This window comes from Corvus hawaiiensis, chromosome 1 (assembly GCF_020740725.1).
Source record: "Corvus hawaiiensis isolate bCorHaw1 chromosome 1, bCorHaw1.pri.cur, whole genome shotgun sequence".
Lineage (NCBI taxonomy): Eukaryota > Metazoa > Chordata > Aves > Passeriformes > Corvidae > Corvus > Corvus hawaiiensis.
The window spans coordinates 21,085,012-21,105,691 of NC_063213.1; the positions used below are offsets into that span (position 1 = coordinate 21,085,012).

At 43.4% G+C, this 20,680-nt stretch overlaps 1 protein-coding gene across 6 annotated transcripts in view; it reads left to right on the forward strand.

The window, feature by feature from the left end:
• Positions 1-20,680, forward strand: part of NFATC1 (nuclear factor of activated T cells 1) — a 111,194-nt gene that overhangs the window by 14,067 nt on the left and 76,447 nt on the right. For all 6 annotated transcript variants that reach the window (XM_048295716.1, XM_048295727.1, XM_048295722.1 and 3 more), the window contains exon 3: positions 5,462-5,621. In XM_048295716.1, coding sequence (XP_048151673.1) covers positions 5,462-5,621 — 160 coding nt within the window. The remainder of the gene's footprint in view (positions 1-5,461; positions 5,622-20,680) is intronic.

The following is a 20,680-nucleotide window of genomic DNA, read 5'->3' on the forward strand; positions in this document are numbered from 1 at the left end:
TTTAGCTGCAGTCTCTTTTTCAACCTCAACAATATGCATGTATGTTTTTGACCTCAGAGACACATGGTCATGTAGTTTTACATATGGAGACTGAAGTTTTTACCTAGGGAATGTATGGTTGGATACCTGTCTGCAAGTTGCAAAAGCACATTTGACTTTTGTTTGCATCAATGAGCTTTTTTGGGAGTTTTTTGTGGATTTTTGGATTCTACTTTTGGGACTCTGACAGTATTAAACTCAAGCATGCAAAAATTGAGGCCCCAAACCATATGATTTCCGTACAAGCTATGATTTTAAAATGTTGCAGACATTTTTCTTCTTTCTTTTGATTTGTGGACTTTTCAGATGCCTTTGATTTTGCCTTTTTTTTTTTTTAAGAGGTGTTTTGTTCCAGATCATGAGATAGAGGGCAACCCTACTAGGGAAAAGTTGAGTTTCTCAAGAAATTGGGGTTTTCTGAAGGAGGAAAAAGGCACCAGCAATCTTAAGATGAGAAGAGATAGTCAGCAGTGCAGTAGAACCGGATTTGCTGACCTGTGCATCCATGGCAAGCTTGCATGTTTATGGCAGGCGAGAGGAAGTTCCTCAGACAAAGCAAAGGCAGGGCTGTCTGGGCAAGACTCAGTGGAGTGGGGACTTGTGGTTGTGTGGCAGTGACCATCTCCTGGGACTCGTTAGTGTTAATTGAGGGGCCAGTGCTGGGACGTGGATGGGGAAGAGCCCGAAATGCTGCTAACCTTTTTCTCTTTTCTGCTATATTCCTGCTGGATAGGGATATTTGGATGCTTTCAATATGTTTCATTTGCCATCATGTAGCAGGGACTTTTGATTACATTCAGTTGCTGTACCATAAGGCTGAAGACTACTTGGAAGGCTGTCTCAGTAAACTGATACATTTTTGTTTGTTTGTTTGATTTAATCTTCCCCAAGCTATCTCCCGACTGTTTTTCAGTTCATTCAAACAACCCTGTGAGCATCTTATTAATGGCCTTCCTCCACCAGCTCATTTTAACACCCCAGGATTCTAAATTCAGAACAAGCAGAAATGCAATGCCAGCCGCTTATCTCCATTCCTGCAGCAATAGTTTCTTGTCCTTTCTCTAAGCCATCAAATGTGAAACTTCCCATGCAAACCAATCTCTGAGTGTGAATTTTTAGGACAGTAGTGTGAAAGTATTATGTGGGAGAATGACAACGACTCATGTTTTCAGACTTCAGCATGAGCAATTCCAGTGCGCCTCGTGCACTTCACGGAGGAGCTACTTGCTCCACATGCCAGCAAAATACAGCCAAGTCTGAGGTGGGACACAGCATCTATTTTAACAGCTCGCAGCCAGATTGCTCAATTGTCAGACAGGAAATTGAAAAAAAGAGAGAGTAAAATCTGCCCACGTTAAGTCATAGGTGAAATATAAAGCAGGTGTATTTTTCAGACCACAGTCAAGCCTGGTGGACACGTAGCCATCACCGTTGTTTTCTTACTCTTTCAAAATCACACACAGGGATCTTTCACAGGCATCCACTTCAATGTGAGACAAGTAATAAATAATAAATTGTAACCATATTTGCATTTGGTGCAGAGTTGGAGCAGGTTCAAGCTAGCAGCCTGGTAGAAGTTTCAGCAGCCCTGTGGTTTTTCTAGTTTGTGATTTTGTTTCTATAGGAAAACTCCTTGTCATAAAAACATAAGTTTAGCACAGGGCACCCAGTCTCAGCTGTCCTCCTTCTAGGTCACTCACTTTACTTCAGATGCTGAAAGACACTGAGCATCTTCTCCTAGGCAGCTGTCTGGGGTAGATGACTGTGCTGTGGTACTTGGCCAAGAGCAGGGTTAGTCCCAGGGTGAGACTGGCAGTTGTTCTTATACCTTCTTCAGTTTGGGACAAAAAGTGTTTGTGAATCTCTTTTTCAAGTGGCCGTGGGCATCTAATAGCTTAGAAAGCTAATGGTAATTTAATTCCCAAATGGATAGCAGTCATGTGAAAATGGAGTTTAAAGACCTTTACAAAGTTTAGCAGAAGTTTTTGGCTTTGTTTCCTCCCTGTCTATATTCCAGTGGGCTGCTTAGTATCTTTCTTTTTTTTTTTTTTTTCTGTTTTTTTGTAACTTGATAAATCTTTCTGCTAAAGACAGAAGTCAGCCAGACTGGATAATCTGTTTTTGATTTAATCATATTGTGTATCTGGTGTATGCAAAATAAATCACTATTCATCTGGTTTTTAATCTGATTTATGTAGGATGGAGTTATATTGAGTCAGTTTTCTACAGCCTAGCACCAGGTTTTGTGAACCTGCCTTGAAGCAACCATACCTCATTACAGCATTTAGGAGGACTGCAGTGAGATTTATTATGGTGCGGAAAGGAACGGGACAGGTTTTCAGCTGGTGGAAAATGTGATCTGAGGGCAAAACACTGATGTGTATTTGATAGGAAGACTTCATGAAGACATTTTATTCCTCTTCTTGACTGCTGTGGTGGGGCTCTTCTCCCCTCCACGTGACACTGGCTTGATGAGGTAGTTTGGGCCTTTTCAAATTGATATTTGCAGCAACCAGATTTGATTTTACCACTACACCATTTGCTCAGTGGCTTTTTCCTTTAACCACGTTTAGCCACAGGAAATTAAGTGCATGATGAAGATAACCTAACATAGGAAATAGCTCTGACAGCCCCAGTCCATGACACTGCTAAATGCATCACTTTGCTTCCTTTATCAGGAAAACTCCCATTAATTGTCAATTTATAATTGGACAGGTGGTGCTTTGGAATTTTGATTATAGATTTCAGGCTAACAGCACACTGTATTTATATTTGCAGGCTTTACTTGAGAACATGAATTTTACAACTTAATTATATTAACATTTTCAGGTGCTGATTTGAAAGGAGTTTGTGTGTTTTTTCTTTGGTTCTATTTTTTTTAAGAGATATCATTAATTACAAAGCTATCACTTCAATGTATCTTAAAAAAAACCCAACCCTCTTCACTTGAGGGCTTCATGCTGTCAGTCAGAGTTGTCCTTTTTAATTAAGTGTTAAAAATTTCTAACCTGATGGATGTTGTGTCCTCAGAAAAAAAAAAAAATCCATCAAGTGAGAATTTACTTAAAACCAGAAACATCTGTTTAAAAATGTGTGCTGATCATCACCAGGAGAGGCACAGCTGTTTTGCTCTGCTCTTTGTCATTTATCATTAGTCAAATATGCTTCATCCAGAATTTTTTTTTCAGACTAAAATATGTGTATCTAAAGTGCTAGGCAAAGAGCAGTGGCTACATACAATGGCCATTTGTCTGTAATTTTCTGCTGTCTCTTCATTCCTTGTATGAGTGTGTAGTAGTAGAAGAGCTTCCCCTCACCTCCAGGCTGGGCCCTGGGCATTTTGGGGAAGAGGCTTGCACAGGAGCTCAGAAGGTGCAACATCCTGCCTATAGCCGAGGCAGGGGCTTCCATGTGTGGAGTGGCAGAAGGCAAATTCAGGGTTTGTCCCTGGCAGTGGAGAGAGAGTGCCCCCCTGGCTTCTTCTGACTCCAGTTGTTCATGGAAGCTCGGAACTTGCACAGAGACAACGAGTTTCTTTTAGATGAGCTCCCACTTAGAGTGAGCTGGGATGGATACTTCCTCTCTGTTACGGGTCTCCATGTCTTGAGGGCTGGAGAACAGAATAGCTGGAAGTTTGGCAACCTGCCAGTGAGCCGTCCTGGGGTAACAGGAGGTGCCCAGGAAGCAAAAGTGATCCTGGTCCTCACCCAGGATGGGACTTAGTGGCTCCAGCTGACCCCTGTAATGTGTATGGTGTGTGTCCATAGACATGCAAATACATGGCTCAGACTTGTAAACAATGAAGATAATGTAGGAAAACTCAGCACCACCTGAAGTCTCAGCAGTGCATATGCACACAGCCAGTAGCAGATATGAGTTCAATATGCTCATGATACAGGGCTGGGTAAGCACTCACAAAAACCCAAAAGGCAAAGCAAAAAACCTGCCTGTGCTAGTGGTAGAAACCCCGTTCTGCAGTGGAGCCAGCAAGGCTGCCTTGGGGAATGTGAGAGCTGTAATGCCTGAGAAGCGACAAGTGCAGCGAGTGTGGATCACTGGGGTGGTAAGATGGAATATCCAGCCTCCAGCTGAATATTTGCAGTATATGCATCCGTTGCGGAAGCTCTTGCACATCCTTTCCTTCTCGGGCAGCTCATTTCAGCCGTGATCCCTGCTGCTCAGACTGTCCTTGCTCCCGGGCTGTAGCAGTGAGGCAAGGATCCAGTAAACCCTCAGTGCTCAGACTCCTTGCAGGCTGGGGAGAGCTGTTGAGCCCTCAGCGTCCTCACCTGCAGGTGGTGGTGGCCCAAGTCCTCTCACAGCACCAGGGAGCCCTGGCCCATGGCAGCTACAAAGGTTTGAGGGACACGATTTTCTGCTTGCTGGTCATCTTCTCCAGGCTGATGGGAGAAGTAACAAAGTTTTACATAAAAGGGCAGGGGAGTGTGTTGCAGTTGTGCTGTTTGACTACTTGTAAAGACTTATGAACGACACTCAGTGAAGACAATTCACCAAAGAAAAGAATATAGAGTGGACATGAAATTAGTGTTTTAATTGTGAAGCTTATTGCTTCAATTTTAAGATTAGTAAGTCTGTCTCAGGGCTGCTGTTTCTACAGTCCTTGTTTCTTTTCTTTCAAAGCATCAAGTTGGCATTTCTTAGAGGTCTCCCAGCTATTTTCAAGTGTGCTTTTGTACTGGAAGAGGGTTTCTAAGAATGCCTCTTCCCCACCACTGCATGCTGTCGGGCTGCATGATGGTAATGAGTCCTTAGTATTTTAGTTAATTGCAGGGTCAGTACTGAGCCAGAAGAGTGAGCTGCGTTTTCTGCAGTCTTGCTCATCACCATCAATAGGATTCATAAGCAAGTTCTGACTTCAGAGCTTGCTCCTTTGCAGTGCGTTAACCCAAAAGAGATCGGCTTTGCTTCACAAGACTCTCAGACATGCTTTGTGTTGGGAGTGAAGCAGGGAAATGGCTTTTTTTCTTCTTTCTACCCCCTGTAAACAGAACAGATTTGTTGAAACCCATTAGATTCATTAAATGCTAAACTAGTTTGGCATTCACTTTAACTGCAGAAATCTTCTTCCTGAAACTCCCCGTGTCTTTCTGCCTACCTTTTTTCTTTTGCTTCAAGAGTTAATATATTAAGATATTTGTAATCTGTGTCTTAAAAATTATCGATTTTGGATACAAATCAGATAGCATCTGGTCCAACAGATATGCTCGACCCATAAATCTTCCTAAAATAGCCATTAGCTCCTAAATTACTTATGGCATTATCCTTATTGGTGAAATTTTAACTGTAAGATGGTGAAGGATGAACTCTGAGAAACGGTGTCTAAAGTAATAGTGACGGCCACTTGTGGTTTATGATCACATACTTGATGTTAATTTTTAATCCATTTTCCTTTCCATTGCAGCCCATCCCTGCCTGCTCTTGATTGGCAGCTGCCATCTCACTCAGGACCTTATGAACTACGTATCGAAGTGCAGCCGAAATCCCACCACCGAGCTCATTATGAGACAGAAGGCAGTCGAGGGGCTGTGAAGGCATCTGCGGGGGGCCACCCCATTGTGCAGGTACAAAACCATGTAATGAGCAGCACAGGTTGTTTATCTCAGTGCTCTGTGGCAAGCACTGTTTCTTCTCTAAAACCAAAAAGTAATGGGAGATTTTTCCTGTCCTCAGAGATTCCTGCATGTGAGCACACCTTAGAGCATATTTTAAACTGGGTGGACCAAGCCTTTGGTGAAAACAATGCAAGAGCAATACAGGGCGAGTGGATTAGTGCTCTGCCCATGCAGGACTCAGCGAGTGTTCAGCTAGCAAGTGGTGACCATGGACCTATTTGTGCAATCAGACTCCAGACATGTGGTTTATACTTAAATCAGCTGGGGACATGCCTCAGTACATTTAGTCCTTAACTTGCAGTTGGATCTAATCAGAACTGTGAGTGCGTGTTGGAGTGCAGAGCTGTAGCAGTGATGTAGAAGTATGTCACTGGTTTGGATGTTGCAGTGAGTTCTGAGCTTTTAGAGTTTCTTCTGTTAAGTTCCTAAAACCCTTCCAGCTACTCTGGAAAGCATCTGAGGTCTGAATCTAGTTTCATGAATTCTACCAAGCTCTTTAGTTGCTCTGTATAAAGCTTTTAATTTAACGACACTCTAAACTGACCCTTAATTCGTTTATATGAGTAGTCTCATTCATTTTTAAAGGACTTCGCTCAGGAGTAGGAAGAACAAGATTTGGTTGTTTAAAACAAAAAAAGAAAAAGTAGTGGGAGAGAGTGGGAGACAGTGCCTGTCCCTCCTCAGCTGCTGCTTTCTCACCCAGCAGTTAAACTCCCAGTGCCACCCGTCAAGGTTGTGACCCTCTGTGCATCAGAGCCCAGGTTTTATTGCTGCCCAGATGCCACAGGACCCGTGGATGCCACGGCACTGCTGCCATGCTTGCACTGCTTGGGCTCATGCCACAAGCCATGCTGCAGGAGCAGTAGCTTGTTGAAAGCCCAGATGGCTCAAGATGATGTACGGACCACACATGCAGGGCTGTGCATGTTTGTTTATTTGCTGTAAACCCCTGTTAGCAAACACATCGTTGGAAGGAATGGTGGGAGGTTGGGATGACACCAGGCAGAGAATGCTGCTGTGTAAATGTGTGCTGCTGCCGCAGCTGGAAAAGGAAAGTGAGAGGAGTTGTCTGCAGCAAACACACTTTAGCTCTGCCAGAACTCATCAGTGACATGGGATTATGAAAGTTGTCTGCTGCAAGTTGAAAGGTTTTAGCAGAACATTTGTGAGTGATATTAAAGAGGGGCTTGTGGCAGACATGCTTGCTGACAATTAAAGCTGCTCTGTTTGTGGCTTGATGCAAGAAAATGCAAATGGGGAGGCATCAATTTGCAATGGCCAGCTTGGCACTTAAAGTTTCTTACGTGCTTTTTGGAAAGACTGAATGTGATGCCAACATTTAATTGGACTAAATGTGTCCAGACATTTCCCCTCTCATTCCCTGTCCCAGTCTGTCAGGAGTGAGCATGCTGCTTCCAAACACAAACAAGTGTCAGAAGAGTGGAGAGGAAATTACAGAAGGGCATGAAGGGAGAGGGGAGGAAGCAGACAGTCCCAGCCCTGTCAATTGGCTTTACCGGCTTAATAAGGATTAATGTATTTTTCAGTCCTTTTATTACAACCCAAACATCCTTTTCTCCAAAAAGAACAGAAACATAAAGAGGTGCAGAAAAGTGTCTCTGTGCTGACATTGCCATCATGGCCAGTTATGTGTTTGAAGAAATGCATAAAAGTTCTGACTTAGACCAGAGGTGAATAGATGGATGGATTAAAAGTACTTCCAAAAAGAAAGAAAGTATTTATAAATAATTTTTGTAACAGAAATAGTAAGTATCTACAAATAAAGAAGTACCTGAAAAACAAAAGTATGTATAAATAAACAGAGGAGGAGGAAATCTAGGGAGTAATTTCTGATAAATTGGTGACAGACAAAACCTGAAAAATGCGTCTCTGAATCAACGTATTTCCAGATGTTGCAGCTGTTTGGGTCAGGTTTGATTCATCCCACTGGGTTATACAGAAAGGAGCCCAAGTTTTGAAGTTCAAACTCAGATGTGAACTCAAACAGAATCTTAGTGTCTTCAGGTCAGAGATTTTGTATCAAGCTTTTAGCTCTTCAACATTTCTAATATTTTCTATTCTGTTGACTCAGGGAAAACTCTCATAAAATTGCTTTGACCTCTTGTACTACCTTTTTGTGTTACATTTTTTCCCATGTTGATAGTCAGGTCTTTCTTATGTCAGTACTTTAGGGAAACTTGCTTTAACTCTGCTGTTGTTAAAGCTCTTCCCCTTTATCTTCAATGAGAAGAGAATATGGATGAGGTCTCTCTTGTCTCTCTGTTTTTCTGTTTCGCTCTCTTTGTTTCAAACCCCCTCTCGTTTGCATCTTGCTTCCGAAGCTAGGAGATGTTCTCACATTAATACCTCCACAAATCTGTTGGGCATGCTAAGGCAGAGGAGAAGTAAATCCAAAAAGCATCTGCTGTTCATGGCATGGTTCCCAAGTAAAATTGCCAGGAGGTTGCTTTCTCTGCAGCCAGAGCAGGTTTATCTATTTTTTCCAGGCAACATTAGCTTCCTTGCTGCTGATCCATCTCTTCTTTTAGGAGGTGGAATGTCTGAGGATCAAAGGTTTCTGAGGCAAGCATGCTGAATGAGGAGAGCGGTGGCATAGGAGGCCTGGAGTCTCTCTTGGGTATGACATGAAGCTCAAGGTTGGAGACCAATTTTTTCCTTGGCTCCTCCAGGCTGGTGACTTTACTGTGCAGCTGGAGAGGGCCACATGTAAAGCTGAGGACCTGGCACTGTGCGCAATGCCGGCACTGTATGAGATTGCTTTTCTCTCCCAAACCTGAGCATGGCAGGCTGCCTGAGGAGTTCATACTGACCCATGGAAAGGGCAAACCTGGTGGGTGCTGGAGGCTGCCTGTGGCAGCAGTCGTGTCCACCACTTGCTCCTTATCATCTCTGCATCATGTATGGGACTTGCTCACTGGAAGCTCCTGTGGGCCATCTCCCAGGCCTATTTCATGCCAGTAGGATTTCCTGTGGATTTCCTTCTGTGGAATGGCAGCACCTTCCTCACTGCACTTAGGAACGATACGGTTTGGAGCACTTCAAGTTGCCTGTGAAGGCTCATGAGCCTAGTAACACAATAATTCTCTCACATTTCGCTTTTGCCTGTTTGGGTGTTTGGCTGCCATGGCAGCTCCAAGCTATCGCTGTTCCCGATTGCTAAACGTTTGGAGAGTGGGATGAGCCGGCGCGCCTAGCGAGCTAAAAATGCCGCAGAGGATTGGCAAGCGAGTGGTGCTGGGGAGCGGTGCTGGTGAGCTCACAGCTGGCGCTGGCTTTCACCCCTTGGCTTGGGGAAGTATTTTGCGAGTTGCTGTTGCCTTTGGTGATTTCAGACTGGAGTACTCCCACCTCTGAGTCAGAACAGGGATGGTGCCCTGGCTGGCATCAGGCATTGTGAAGCTTCATGTTGCGTCAGGTGAGGGTTAAACCTGGGACCACTCTGAGAAGCAAAACCCTGTCTGCTAGCATCCTGCTGCCACCTGTTCCTTCTCAAGAGTTCATGGCTGGGGTGAGGATTTTTCGAACAAAGCAAGATGAGGTGAATGGGGTATTTAGGAAACCCACAGCATTACATAGCTACAGACACATTTTAAATGAGGTGAATTTAATTCAAGGGGTTTACACCCAGAACATCTTAAAAATGTCCTCCGTTTGGACCTATCTCCCATTCTTCATTTTGAGAGTAATGGTGAGGAGTTGCCCAAGATGAGGTTTGCATTTCAGCCAGCAGTGGCCCTGTTTCAGCTGCAGGTAAGTAATCCAGCAGATAAAAGTTTGGGCTCCCCAGGGAGGGATGGCACCAGATTATAAATATATGGTCTGTAGACATTCCAATTAATAACTCATCTTTGAAATAAGTCAAGCACTTTGACTGCCTGAGATGGAATTTTTACAAGCAGGGTGTGGTGTATCTGTGAGATAAAATCCAAATACTCAAGAATGTTTAATTAAAGGGCATGATGTACTCCCATAGAAGATTGTATTCAATGGTGAAAGAAAATATTCAAATGCACGGAGTAGCACTAGTAAGCACTTTCAAAAGCCATGATTATATTTAAGTTTTCTGACACAAAATATGCCAGGAATTCTCTTCAAGATCTCTCCTAACATGAAGTAGATAAATTGGTTAGAAAAAGGAAAGAAAAGAAGTTGTAAGGGTTTTCCATTTTTATCTAAGTAAACAGTACTATCCAGTATTTGTTTTCCTCTTGAAAAATTAAGTTAATATGGAATACACAGTGAACGCTGCCTTGCCTTTCACTGTACCTCTTTGCAGTGAGGTGGTAGAGGTTGTGTATGGCTCCTGTGCTCCCTTATGAAATTTGATCTGAGCCTGTGAACAGCTAAATAGTCTGAACTCCCTCATTTTACAGGCAAAACACAATGATTTGTCTGCTGATTTACATAGGCAAAATGTTGTCTGTGCCAGGAGATTTGCTCACAAGAGTCGTCTGTGTCCTTTCTTGACGAGATCCCAAGTAGACATTTCGGGTCTGATTTTCAAAGGCCTTGAGGCATTTGTTGGGATTTTTAAATCCCCTTATGACTAACAAGTGTCAGACTCTCCTCTATGGCAATTACTGCCTCGGTATTTTTTGCACATCTCCACATCACCATAATTAGGCACCAACATGCCCCTGAGTTATTTGTGCGCCTTGGTAACACATGGAGTGTGTTATTGTTTGCTTCCCATGGATCAGTTGGTTTTGTTGCTTTCAGATAACAAGCACAAAGTCCCAGTGAAGGTACTGGCCGCCACAGGTACCTGCCAGAGCCCTTTCATCTTCAGACCCATAAGCAAAGAATACCTTTTGCAAACCCCTTGGGGAATAGAAAGCCTCACTGACAAAGCACTGTAACTTCAGGGGGCATCACACTCTGATCAGCACCTCTCTTCACACACAGCCGACAGCACGAGGTCAGACAGTCCTGTGATAACCAGAAGACTAGATGGGAAGGAGAGAGAGCTGAAGTGTGAAAGGAAAAGACTGAAAAGAGGTTTCATTCACCATTGATGACAGGAAGAAGATGAAGGTACAAGGAAGCCAAGAGGAAGGCTCTTCCAGACAGAGCAGGCCAAGTCCTTTGCAGCAATGTTCTGGTGCTGCACAGCAAAAGTGAACTCATGGCAAGTCCCATTGTATGGGACCTGCAGTGTGTTCATAAGTGCTTTTCTTGGTAGGGGTCCCCCACTGCTGCAAGTTTGTTTTAAACAACAGAGCTGCCACCATTGCTGAGTGAGTCAAGGGGATTAGAGAGAAAAAACAGTCCCTGGTGGGTCCAGCTCATGGCCATCTGACACCTGACCAAGAGGAGAGGATGTGGGAAAAACAGTGTTAGCTGCTTTCCCCTTCCCTCTCTGGGTCAAGCAGAGCAGAGCAGAGGGCATATTCTTGTTAGTAAGCAGTGATTCAACTCATCATGCCACAGTGGACTTCCTCTCTGTGCTGCTCTTAGCTTCTTTTTAGAAGGCAGCATCACCGTTTTGTTCAGATGGAAATATAATCCTTCCTTATGGCAGGCATATAAAGACATTGGCAAGCACCTGTTAGCCAGGTTGCAATTAATAGCACAAAGCAATGCAATCACACAACTAACCAGACAGGGAGCCTACACTTTATAGCCTTGTTTTAGACAGCCGGTACTTCTTAAGGATAAATCTGAGCTGAATGGCCTTCTCACTTCTTGCATCTGTATAGTTAAAGCTAAACCTCGTACTAGCAGACAGATAATCAAAACTGAAATGTAGAATGATTTGGCAGATGTTTTAAAGCTGCTATTGCTTCTATAAATCCAGCAAATGGAAGAACGCCCATTGAAAGCTTTTCATCACATTTTTTGTTTTTGGTTAGGAAAGTGTATTTTGGAAAGGAGGGAGTTTCTCATTTTTGTGTTTTGCATGAAGCTGGTCCCACAGAGTAGCTCCACAAGCACAGCTGTATCATTAGCTTGTGGCCTCCCTGAGGAGGGGTAAGTCCAGAAGGGAGCCATCCTGGAAAGTGTGCTGCTGTCAGCCAGAGAAGATTTCATGACCCTGAAAATGCAACTTCAGCTCTGATTTATGAGCCATCCTGGGGACAGGCCTCTGCTGTTTGGTGCAACGGCCCTTTCCAAATGAAAAACAAGGTTTCCATCAGCCAGTGCTTGGGGGGTGTACTCTACTCTCTGTTAAAAATGATACCTCGCCCACACTCAGCATGATGGACGCCGCAGTACATATTCCAGCTGTTAGGATGCTGAGATATTCAATCTGGCTTTCCAGCCCGAAGGCTTTAGCCCTAGGTTTGCCTTCAGTTTGGACTCAGTGGCTGCAGGCAAAGCAGAAGTTGGTTGTGGCCTTCAGGGAGGAGAGGATGGAAAGCATTCCCCCTCCTCTGCTGGTGCTGTCTCCATTCCCTTGGGAAAGGGGATGATGATCTCAGCTCCTGATTTGCCTTTTCATTGGCCTCTTCTGGTTTCCTTTCTGCCTCCTTCTTTGCAACAAGGGAGTCAGTGGCATTGCTGTCACTGTGTGGGGTATCCTCTAGCTGTCCTCTGGTGGCAGTTGATAAGGCAAAGTCCTTCTAGATTACGGGGGAAGCAGGGCAGTCATCTCTATCTCCAGCACTGCTCACTTCCTGCTTCCCTTCTCAGGCTGGTGGTCTTGGTGACAAGCAGCACATGCACCCTGAGTGTCTACAACCAGTGTGATAGAAGTCTCAGCAAGGCCAAGAAAGGCAGAACGTAAATGTAGTAGTCCTCTCTGATTCTTCATTTACTTTTCCTCAGGCCTTGTGCTGTATCTTTTTAACTTGGTGAACTGCTTTCATTGTGGCCAGAGGTTTTTTTCTGCATGTTTTCTAAAAGGGTGGTTCATCATAATTTTAGAAGTATACCTCTAAAATGTGTACTACTACTTTTCAGGGAGGAATCAGGACTCATCCTTGATTGTTAGTGTGATAGGTTTTTTTGCCCTTTCTATCCTTTTGTCCTGTGCTTAATACTGCATCTGCTAAAAGATGCAGATGCTTTCTCTGTCACAGAATCAGAAGGCAGAGACAAAGTTGCAGATGCTTCTGGTTAACCAGAAGAGGCTACCAGTAGTGGTAGAAATGGCTACCCACTTTTCTAAGGAAAAATACTACATGGGTAGATCTTTTGCTTGTCTGAAATTACCAGACCTCAATTAAAAAAAACAACAAAACCCCAGACTCTAACCAAATTACATTCAAAGCACTGTTGGAGCACTCCTGAATTTAGACAGCTTAGCCTGCTTAATTCAAGCACATGCTTTGGGGTTTGCTGACTCTTAGTTAGTTAAGCCATTTTTGAGAAAATAAGACTGGATGGGTGAGGTGTTGACAACTGGATTTAAAATAGCTTTTCAGGGAGATTCAGGTGGTATGTGAGGCTGTGGTCTGAGCATGAACCACAGTTGTCACTTGACTTAGTTTTGGTTGCAGTTGAGAAGACCTATGCCAAAGTTACCAATCAGCAAATCTGCTCCAGACTTGCCAGATTATTGCACGTTAACATGCACCCGAAATCTGAAATGAAACACAGTTAAAATTAAAGTGCAGGTTTACCAGAAGCCAGATGCTTCATTATGAGCTGAGCTAACCTACCTGCCAAATACTGCTAACCTCCATGAGGCGGGCGATTAATTTTTTATAAGTCTGCTTTGGGAACTAGACATCTGTCCTCTATTCCTAAAAGTAATATCTCAGGGCAAATGATATTTTTTTTCTTGGTACTCCAAATTACATAAAACATGTATCATGAAAATCATATTGTCTGCCTTCTGCATGAAGATATACTGGGGGCTAGTTCATATTTCAGGTCCCTTTCACACCAGCATAGCTCCATTGGAATTTCTTATTTTATACTTTATAATTTTTATATGTAAGAAGAGTTACATCTGTAACACACCTTGTGATATGGAATATCAGTATATATGGTTATAGTATAGATTTTCCATTTTAATTAGTCATTATTTCAACTAACAGGCTGAATCAGTGGAAAATATGGTGTCAAATTACTCAGTTGCTCTCTCAAAGTACATTTCATCTTCCATTATGAGCAGGGGTTTATAATTTCTTTCCTTGTGAAGAATAGCTCAACATCTTCTTTGATACCTGCCATGAAAGGGAGATCATCTGCTGTACACATACACAAAAGTAAAATTTGTTGCATGCTGTCAGTGCAGTGAAATCAAATAAACTTTTTCTTCCCTCCACATGTTTAAGAAATAATTTAACAGGAGTTGCATATTTTCACTGAAACAGTTGAAACATGCTAATGATCAATTTACTTACACATGGTAAAAATAATATAGGTTGCAGACAGATTTGTAATGCAGTTTTTAAACACCTGTTTTTAATGTTTAAATACCCAATAAAGCAGAGGAACTCCTGCTTTTGGTTTGCATGCAGACATTATGCACACTGGGATTTAAAAGTCTGCTGCCTAGGTTTCAAGTGCAGTAAACAGCACTTGCAGGCACAGCGTGGGTACATTTTGGGGAGTTACAGACGCTGGAGTGTCCCTCAATGGGTTTTGCTCTTTGGGACACTGATAACATGGTGTTACATGTGAATCCTGGCAAAAACCCATAGTCCTCATGAGAAAGAGAACTGATCTCTTGCCACTTGCAGTCCTACTCATGTAGAAATACTGCTGGTCCAGTTCTGTGTAATGAGAGGGGGAAGAAATGTAGAAGAGATGGAGCAAAGTGATCTGTTACAGTGAAACTGAGCACTTAAATACATCCTTAAACTTTCATAAAGTGGGATTAAATGTTGAATATGTGCTTAAGTTTTCTACCAAGCAAGTATACACTGACAACTGGCAATTAATTGTGCAATGTATTGTCACTCAGGTTACTTGGCTGCAAAATCTGGTGTAAGACAATTTTGCTGCCTTGCCACGGGTGTTAAAAGAGATTGGGTGTCAGGCGTGAGTGTGTGGGGCTACCAGCTGCCCAAAAATAGCATGATAAAGGGGAGCAAGTTTCATTCTGTTCTTGCAGGCCTCTGCTGCTTTTCAGGAGACCTACTAGGTTTTCTCTCTTAAAAATCTGATGCTTTTTGGGCATCAGTTGCAGGTTCGCTGTATGTTGCTACTTCCTTCTGATGGCTTTCAGGTGAATGCTACTAACTGGATCCTCATTTTCATCTGTCTTCAGTCCCTTTGATTTTGTGATCCCTTAGGATGACTGCATCTTGTATTTGTTCTGCCACCATTGTAGCAGTCCACATCTAAAGGTCACGAAGTCTCTGAAGCTTTTACTGAATGTCTTGATAGCAAGTCAGGCATCATGATACTGGATCCAAGCTTTCCATCACTGTCCAAAATCTTCCCATTACTTTTCTCTGTCTTTGGGCAAACTGTTCCTTTCTTCATGTCATCCAAATCTATAATTTAGACTGTTCAGTGAAGTCTATTACATTTAGCTGCTTGCTGTCACTGTGCTGGCATGAAAACAGCAGTATCAGCATGTCATGCATGTTCCATGCAGGACAGGGATGCCCATGCTTGCTGTGCTTAATAAGCCACACGTTCCTGTCCCCTCGGCTCTCTGCCTGTGAAAGGACAGTGGGTTGCCTTCGGGAAGCCCACAGTACATCGTGACTGCACAAACAGATAAAAATCTAGAAGGGAGCGGGGTGGGAGAGAGATCATGTTTCGTTTCTGGAGAGCTGTTCAGAGATGCGCTGTGCATGAAGCCCAGGTGCAGCTCACGCATAGAGGGTTAGTCTCGAGCTTTCATCCCCCTCTTAGTGTTTTCACTTGAGGCAGCTGCTTGGTTTAGCACTGCAAGCAGAGACACCTGAGCCTGAGATGGTTGCAACATGTCAGGATTAAGAAGCTTGAGCAGGGCTTGCACGAGGCTGCTTGTGCTCACCAGCGGCCAGGACTAGCAGCGCCTTGGCTCTCCTGCATGTGCACACTGGCATGTAATGCTTTGCTCCTGAGCATGGGCAGAGAAGGGATGCGAGTGCCTGTTTTGGATGAAACTGATCATTGCCAAGACGAGCACCAACACACAGGGCACTGGATGGAGCCATGGGGCAAGGGGATGGATGTGGGGCAAGGGGTGGATACTGTGTGGGTGCTTCCAGCACTGTGCTGGGGACAGCAGGCAGCACTGGGGCTGGTGAGGGGCTGAGCTCCTGCTGCCACCCCATTCCCTGCATATCCTGGCCTGACATATTGTTATTATGATTGCTATGGAAATAATTTCAATATGTTTCGCAGCTCTGAGATTCTGTGTCTTGCATTGTTTGGCTGGAAAGCTGCTTGACTGGTTTTGGAGGGTGGCTGTACATGCACAAATACTAGCTGATTTTTTTTTTTGTGGTGGAAAGTAGGAGATTCACAGCATGGTTTTAATTAGAACTGCTCATTTAGTCTTTCATTGCAGTGTGTTCTTTAGTTGAAAGATAATTTAATTTTCTTTGTTTTGGAAGATTTTCGTGCTTGTCTGTGTGAAATGTCTTTATTTACTGTGCCTCATTGTGCTTTGTGCATAGCTTTGATTAAGGAGAGTCAAAAACAAAACTTCCCTAGGCTGTATTATTTTCTACCTGCTGTGGCTTTTAATACAGTCTCACTGGTATATATGTACCAAGTGTCTGCATTTCTAGGACAAAATCACCAGAGAAAATTGGCAAAGCATGCAGGGTTAGATTTAGCTTTAAAACTCTTACTGACTTGAACAGGAATAGCATGTCTGAAAGTTGTGATGTGCTGAAGAAGTGTAACTGGTATGGGTCAGTTTGGTTTTTCATCTTGGAGAAGTCCACAGAAGATACCACTTTTTGATAAAAAGGCAAAACCCCCAAAAAATCTTCCCTCCTCTTGCAGAACTCTGTATTAAGATCTTGTAACACCTCCTCTTCAGTGAAGAGTATTTAGTCTAGTTGTAACACAATGCAGCACGGATCAGTCTTGTTTATATGTACAAGAATATTTAGATAGTGCCTGTCATATCAGAAAAAAAAATAGCTACATAAAATATGTAAATCTCTCCCGTAGGTGCAGGAACTCATAAAATTGCGCAGAATATACAGCTGCAAAAAGAAAGAATTCTAGATGGCATTTTTAAATCAATCCCTAATAATACTGAAATAATTTTCTAAATGGGTTTCAAATTAATTTTCAACCACCTCTTTTGAAGTGATGTTGTTTTCATTATGTGGGCCTTATGTGCTGTCGCTCATATTCTGCAACAATATAGTAATCTTTAATATAGACTCAAATATTGTTACTGAATACAGGCTATAGAGTGTTATTGACCACAGACTGGCATGCAGTTATAGAATTGTACAGAAACTCCACCCACAGCTGCAAACTTGAGCTTCCAGGGACAAACAAATTTAGACCACAATTTGCAGGCACATGTGCTAGCATCTAGGTACACAAGTAATCTCAAGCACATGTCTTGAATACATCAAAGCCTCATTTTCTAATCCCTCAAGGTTGTGAGGAAAACCTTAAAATATGTGAACTGTCATGGCCCCGCTGCTGGCTCCAAGAGCCCCAGTTGAGATGGAAGCAGGTTGGAGAGGCTTTGCAAAGAGCAAGGCAGTGCAATGAAAATACTGGAGATGGGCTATGGCTCTGCAGTTGTGCTGTCCTAAATGAAATCCCTGAAGCTCTTAGCTCGAATAGATTTGACAGGGGTAGTTGCTCTAATCACAAGGCAGCATTAGCCTGGAAGCGTATCTATAGTAGTAGATGTTTGTAGGAATATGGTCTGATGAGTAAAAGCATTCTTCTTCCTCCAGTTTGAGTAAAAATAAAGAAAAATATTATGAAATTTGGCCCTTGGGTTCTCAAATTAGTATCAAATTATCTTTTCTCTTTTTGTAGTGGAAAAAGGTGTGTAATACATGTTTGAATTGAATGTAAAAAGTGGTCATTAGCAGGAACAGTGCTCAGGATTCTATTTTTATTATGATTTTAGCATGCCATCCAGTTTTGAAACGATGTCAACAGCAAGGCCACTGAAACTGTATGTGATGGTGCTCCAGAATTTCCTGTGTGCTCCAGAGCAGAGGTCAGGAGCACTGCTGGGACTAGGGGGCTTGCTGCAGTCTTTGCAGGAAAATGAGCTGCTCCTTTGTGACACCCTTCTGAGGAAGGGAGGGAGGGGAGAGTAGTCCTATCACGGGCACAGGGAGGGAGGCTGCGGAGGAAGCTGGTCAAGTGTGTTCTGGCCGTGACCACCTTGTGCCCAACCTGTGGTGAGGCTGACTCCAGGACGAGGGGAAAGCAGGCCCCCAAGGTCAGGGTGGAGAAGCCAAAGCACTGAATTTAAGCTGTGGTGGAGCTGACTTTGATCTTTCCCTCTGGGAGGGGAAAGGGCTGCAAAGTACCACTGTCCGAGGCAATGGTCTTGTACCCCTGCTGTGGAAAGCTATGGGCAGCTGCTCCAAATGAAACACCTGATGGTGAAGTGCAGAGCGTTGTGTCTGTAGTGGGCTCTGCCTCTGCAGGGGCCTTCTCCCAAGAGCTCTGCTCCATGTCTCTTCAGGTAAAGTGCAGCGTGTGCCTCACAGCACTGCCCTGGGCTTGTGGGACACTCATGCTTTGAACTGTGGCCTGGACAGGTGGCAGGGGCAAGTCCACATTTTAGGGCTTATTACATGTCTGCTGCTGAGCTAATTGCCTTGGTTTCTCTCTGTAATCAGGGGAAGGCTCATCGGTGTAGACTTTAGTGAGCTATTAATTTTATTCTGATGTGAACATCTGAAGCTGCTTGGGTAAGTCACACCTTCAGAGTGCCTGTCTCATTTTGGTGGCTGTGACGGCAGCCAAGGTGACTAGACCCTGTTGTTGTCCAGCCTGTACGTGTTAGAAGTTAGGTGGCATGAATCACCTGGCTTTTCCCTTTTTCTTTTGACTGGATGTTTTGTGTACAATTGTTTCTAACTATGCTCAGCAGGCTTTAAGGTCTTACCAGTTTGCCAAGACTGAGATGTACTTCTTAGGTTGGATACCCAGGTGAGGCTTAAGTATGGCTGGGAGGAGCAGTGCCTTTTAAGACCTTGTCATTTCTGTCTCTGGCTTGGAATTTGACCCATACTAGAGCCTCGTGTTTGAAGTCAGCAGGTTGATAGAGACACAGTCTTGGGTGTAAAAACACGGGTTCTGATCACCATCACCTTCTCATCATACCTCCCTTCAAAGGAGAAATTGCTACCCTGAGTCAGCATCCTCCTCAATTCCCAGTCGTGCACTCACATCCCACTCCATTGACTGCAGCAGAGTGTCATCCATTTGCAGCAGCAGATACACTACTCTACGAGGCGTTTATTGGCAAGTTCTACTATTAATATTTGCAACATTTTACTTGGCTGTCTTACTGGCTTTAAGCAGGGTTGTGGTGTTAGCTTGTCAGTATTCAAGTCAGAAATTCTAGTGCAACAGCTGTTGCTAAATAATGTTATTCAGTGTGACAATATTTAGAATGATTGATTGAAAATAGTCCCTGTATGTTGAGAAAGTGTATTTAGGAGTCTTTCATGCTTATTTTATTTACTTGCAGTTGGAGATCTCCGGCCTTTCAGTTCATTGTTGCCCTTGTGGCAGAGCACCTCATGTTATGTTCATTGGTCTGAGTCTTGTCTGTTCCATCCTTTTGGTTTTTGGAGGGTTTTTGTTAAAAAAAGAAGTGACATAAACCAATGGCATCACCCTCAAACAGCTCACAGTGTGGAATCCAATCTCTCTAGATTTCTCATAGTTTAATCAGACTGTTCTGGAGGTCAAAACCTTGAATCCGAGCTATAAGGTAGACCTGACCTATTTTTATTGCTGCATTTGAATGCTTTCCATGGAAGACATGCTCTCAGATAAAACTGCAGCATAATCGGAGCTTTTGCACCAGGTGGATCAAAGGTGGTTTGGGGAAGTAGTGTAGGACCAGAAGTGTAAAGTGACCTGGCAGAGCCACAGCCCCTTTCTGCTCTGAGACAGGAGTCATGAGGAGCATTTTTATGAATCCTGTGCATGTGACAATGACACTTCTCTAGGGTTGAAACAACAGAAGCAGAGCCTGTCTAAAGGAACATACACATGCAGATGACACTTCTCTGACTCCAAAGAGCAGTGGGGTTGCATTAATCTGCTTTATTCCCCAAGAAACATGGCTGTAAATTGTGCAAGGATTGGAACCAGGGGGCTGCTAGTGCTGTATTTTCATAGGGAAGAAAGGGTTACCTGGCCTTCTGGCACTGTGGTTACTGGCTTTTGTTTTGTGAAGAGGCTGAAGCACAGATTGATTAAACAAAGAAGTCTGGAAATAGGTAAAAAGTCGTTATGATTTTTTTTTCTGCTCTAATCAAGTCATGATCTGTGATAAAGCAAAAACTCTCTGGCAGGGTTGGAGATGCGAACTTGATCGCTCCATGCCCAGCTCACTGCTCCTTCATCTGCTAATGCATCCTTGCTCTGCACTTTTATAAAATGCCTTGAAATGCTTTCCTTCTATTAATTCATTCCTACATTAAAAAAATAAACCCAGCCAAAAATGGACAGCAGTTCTGTGAAATTTGGAAGCCATCGGTATTCATGTGACTTTCAGAAGAAGCAAGGTTTATTTCAGACATTCAGCCAGCCTCCCTTCCCACTTCCTCCTTTCCCCAAACACAGAAAGCAGTCAGGGCTTGATTCATGGACTGTCTGATTATAATAAGTCTCACTTGGGGCATACAGCTGTATACCATGCTAGTGCACTACATGCTTTGTCTGCCTCCAGCACTGGGTTTTCAGTTCCTGCTCTGTGCTGTGGCTTTTGACTCCAGTGGCTAATTAAATAGCAAAATGTCTCACATAAGATTTCTTTTGGTCTTTTCAAACGAGTGCTTGGCAAATCAGAGAAATTAATAATTGGAAGTATATCTGTAGTAATTTTCATGGCAACAGAACAGTAAGTGCAATATTCGTATTATGAATATAGCTCAGTATTTATAGCTCTCCAAATATTTACAGAGATAAAGCCT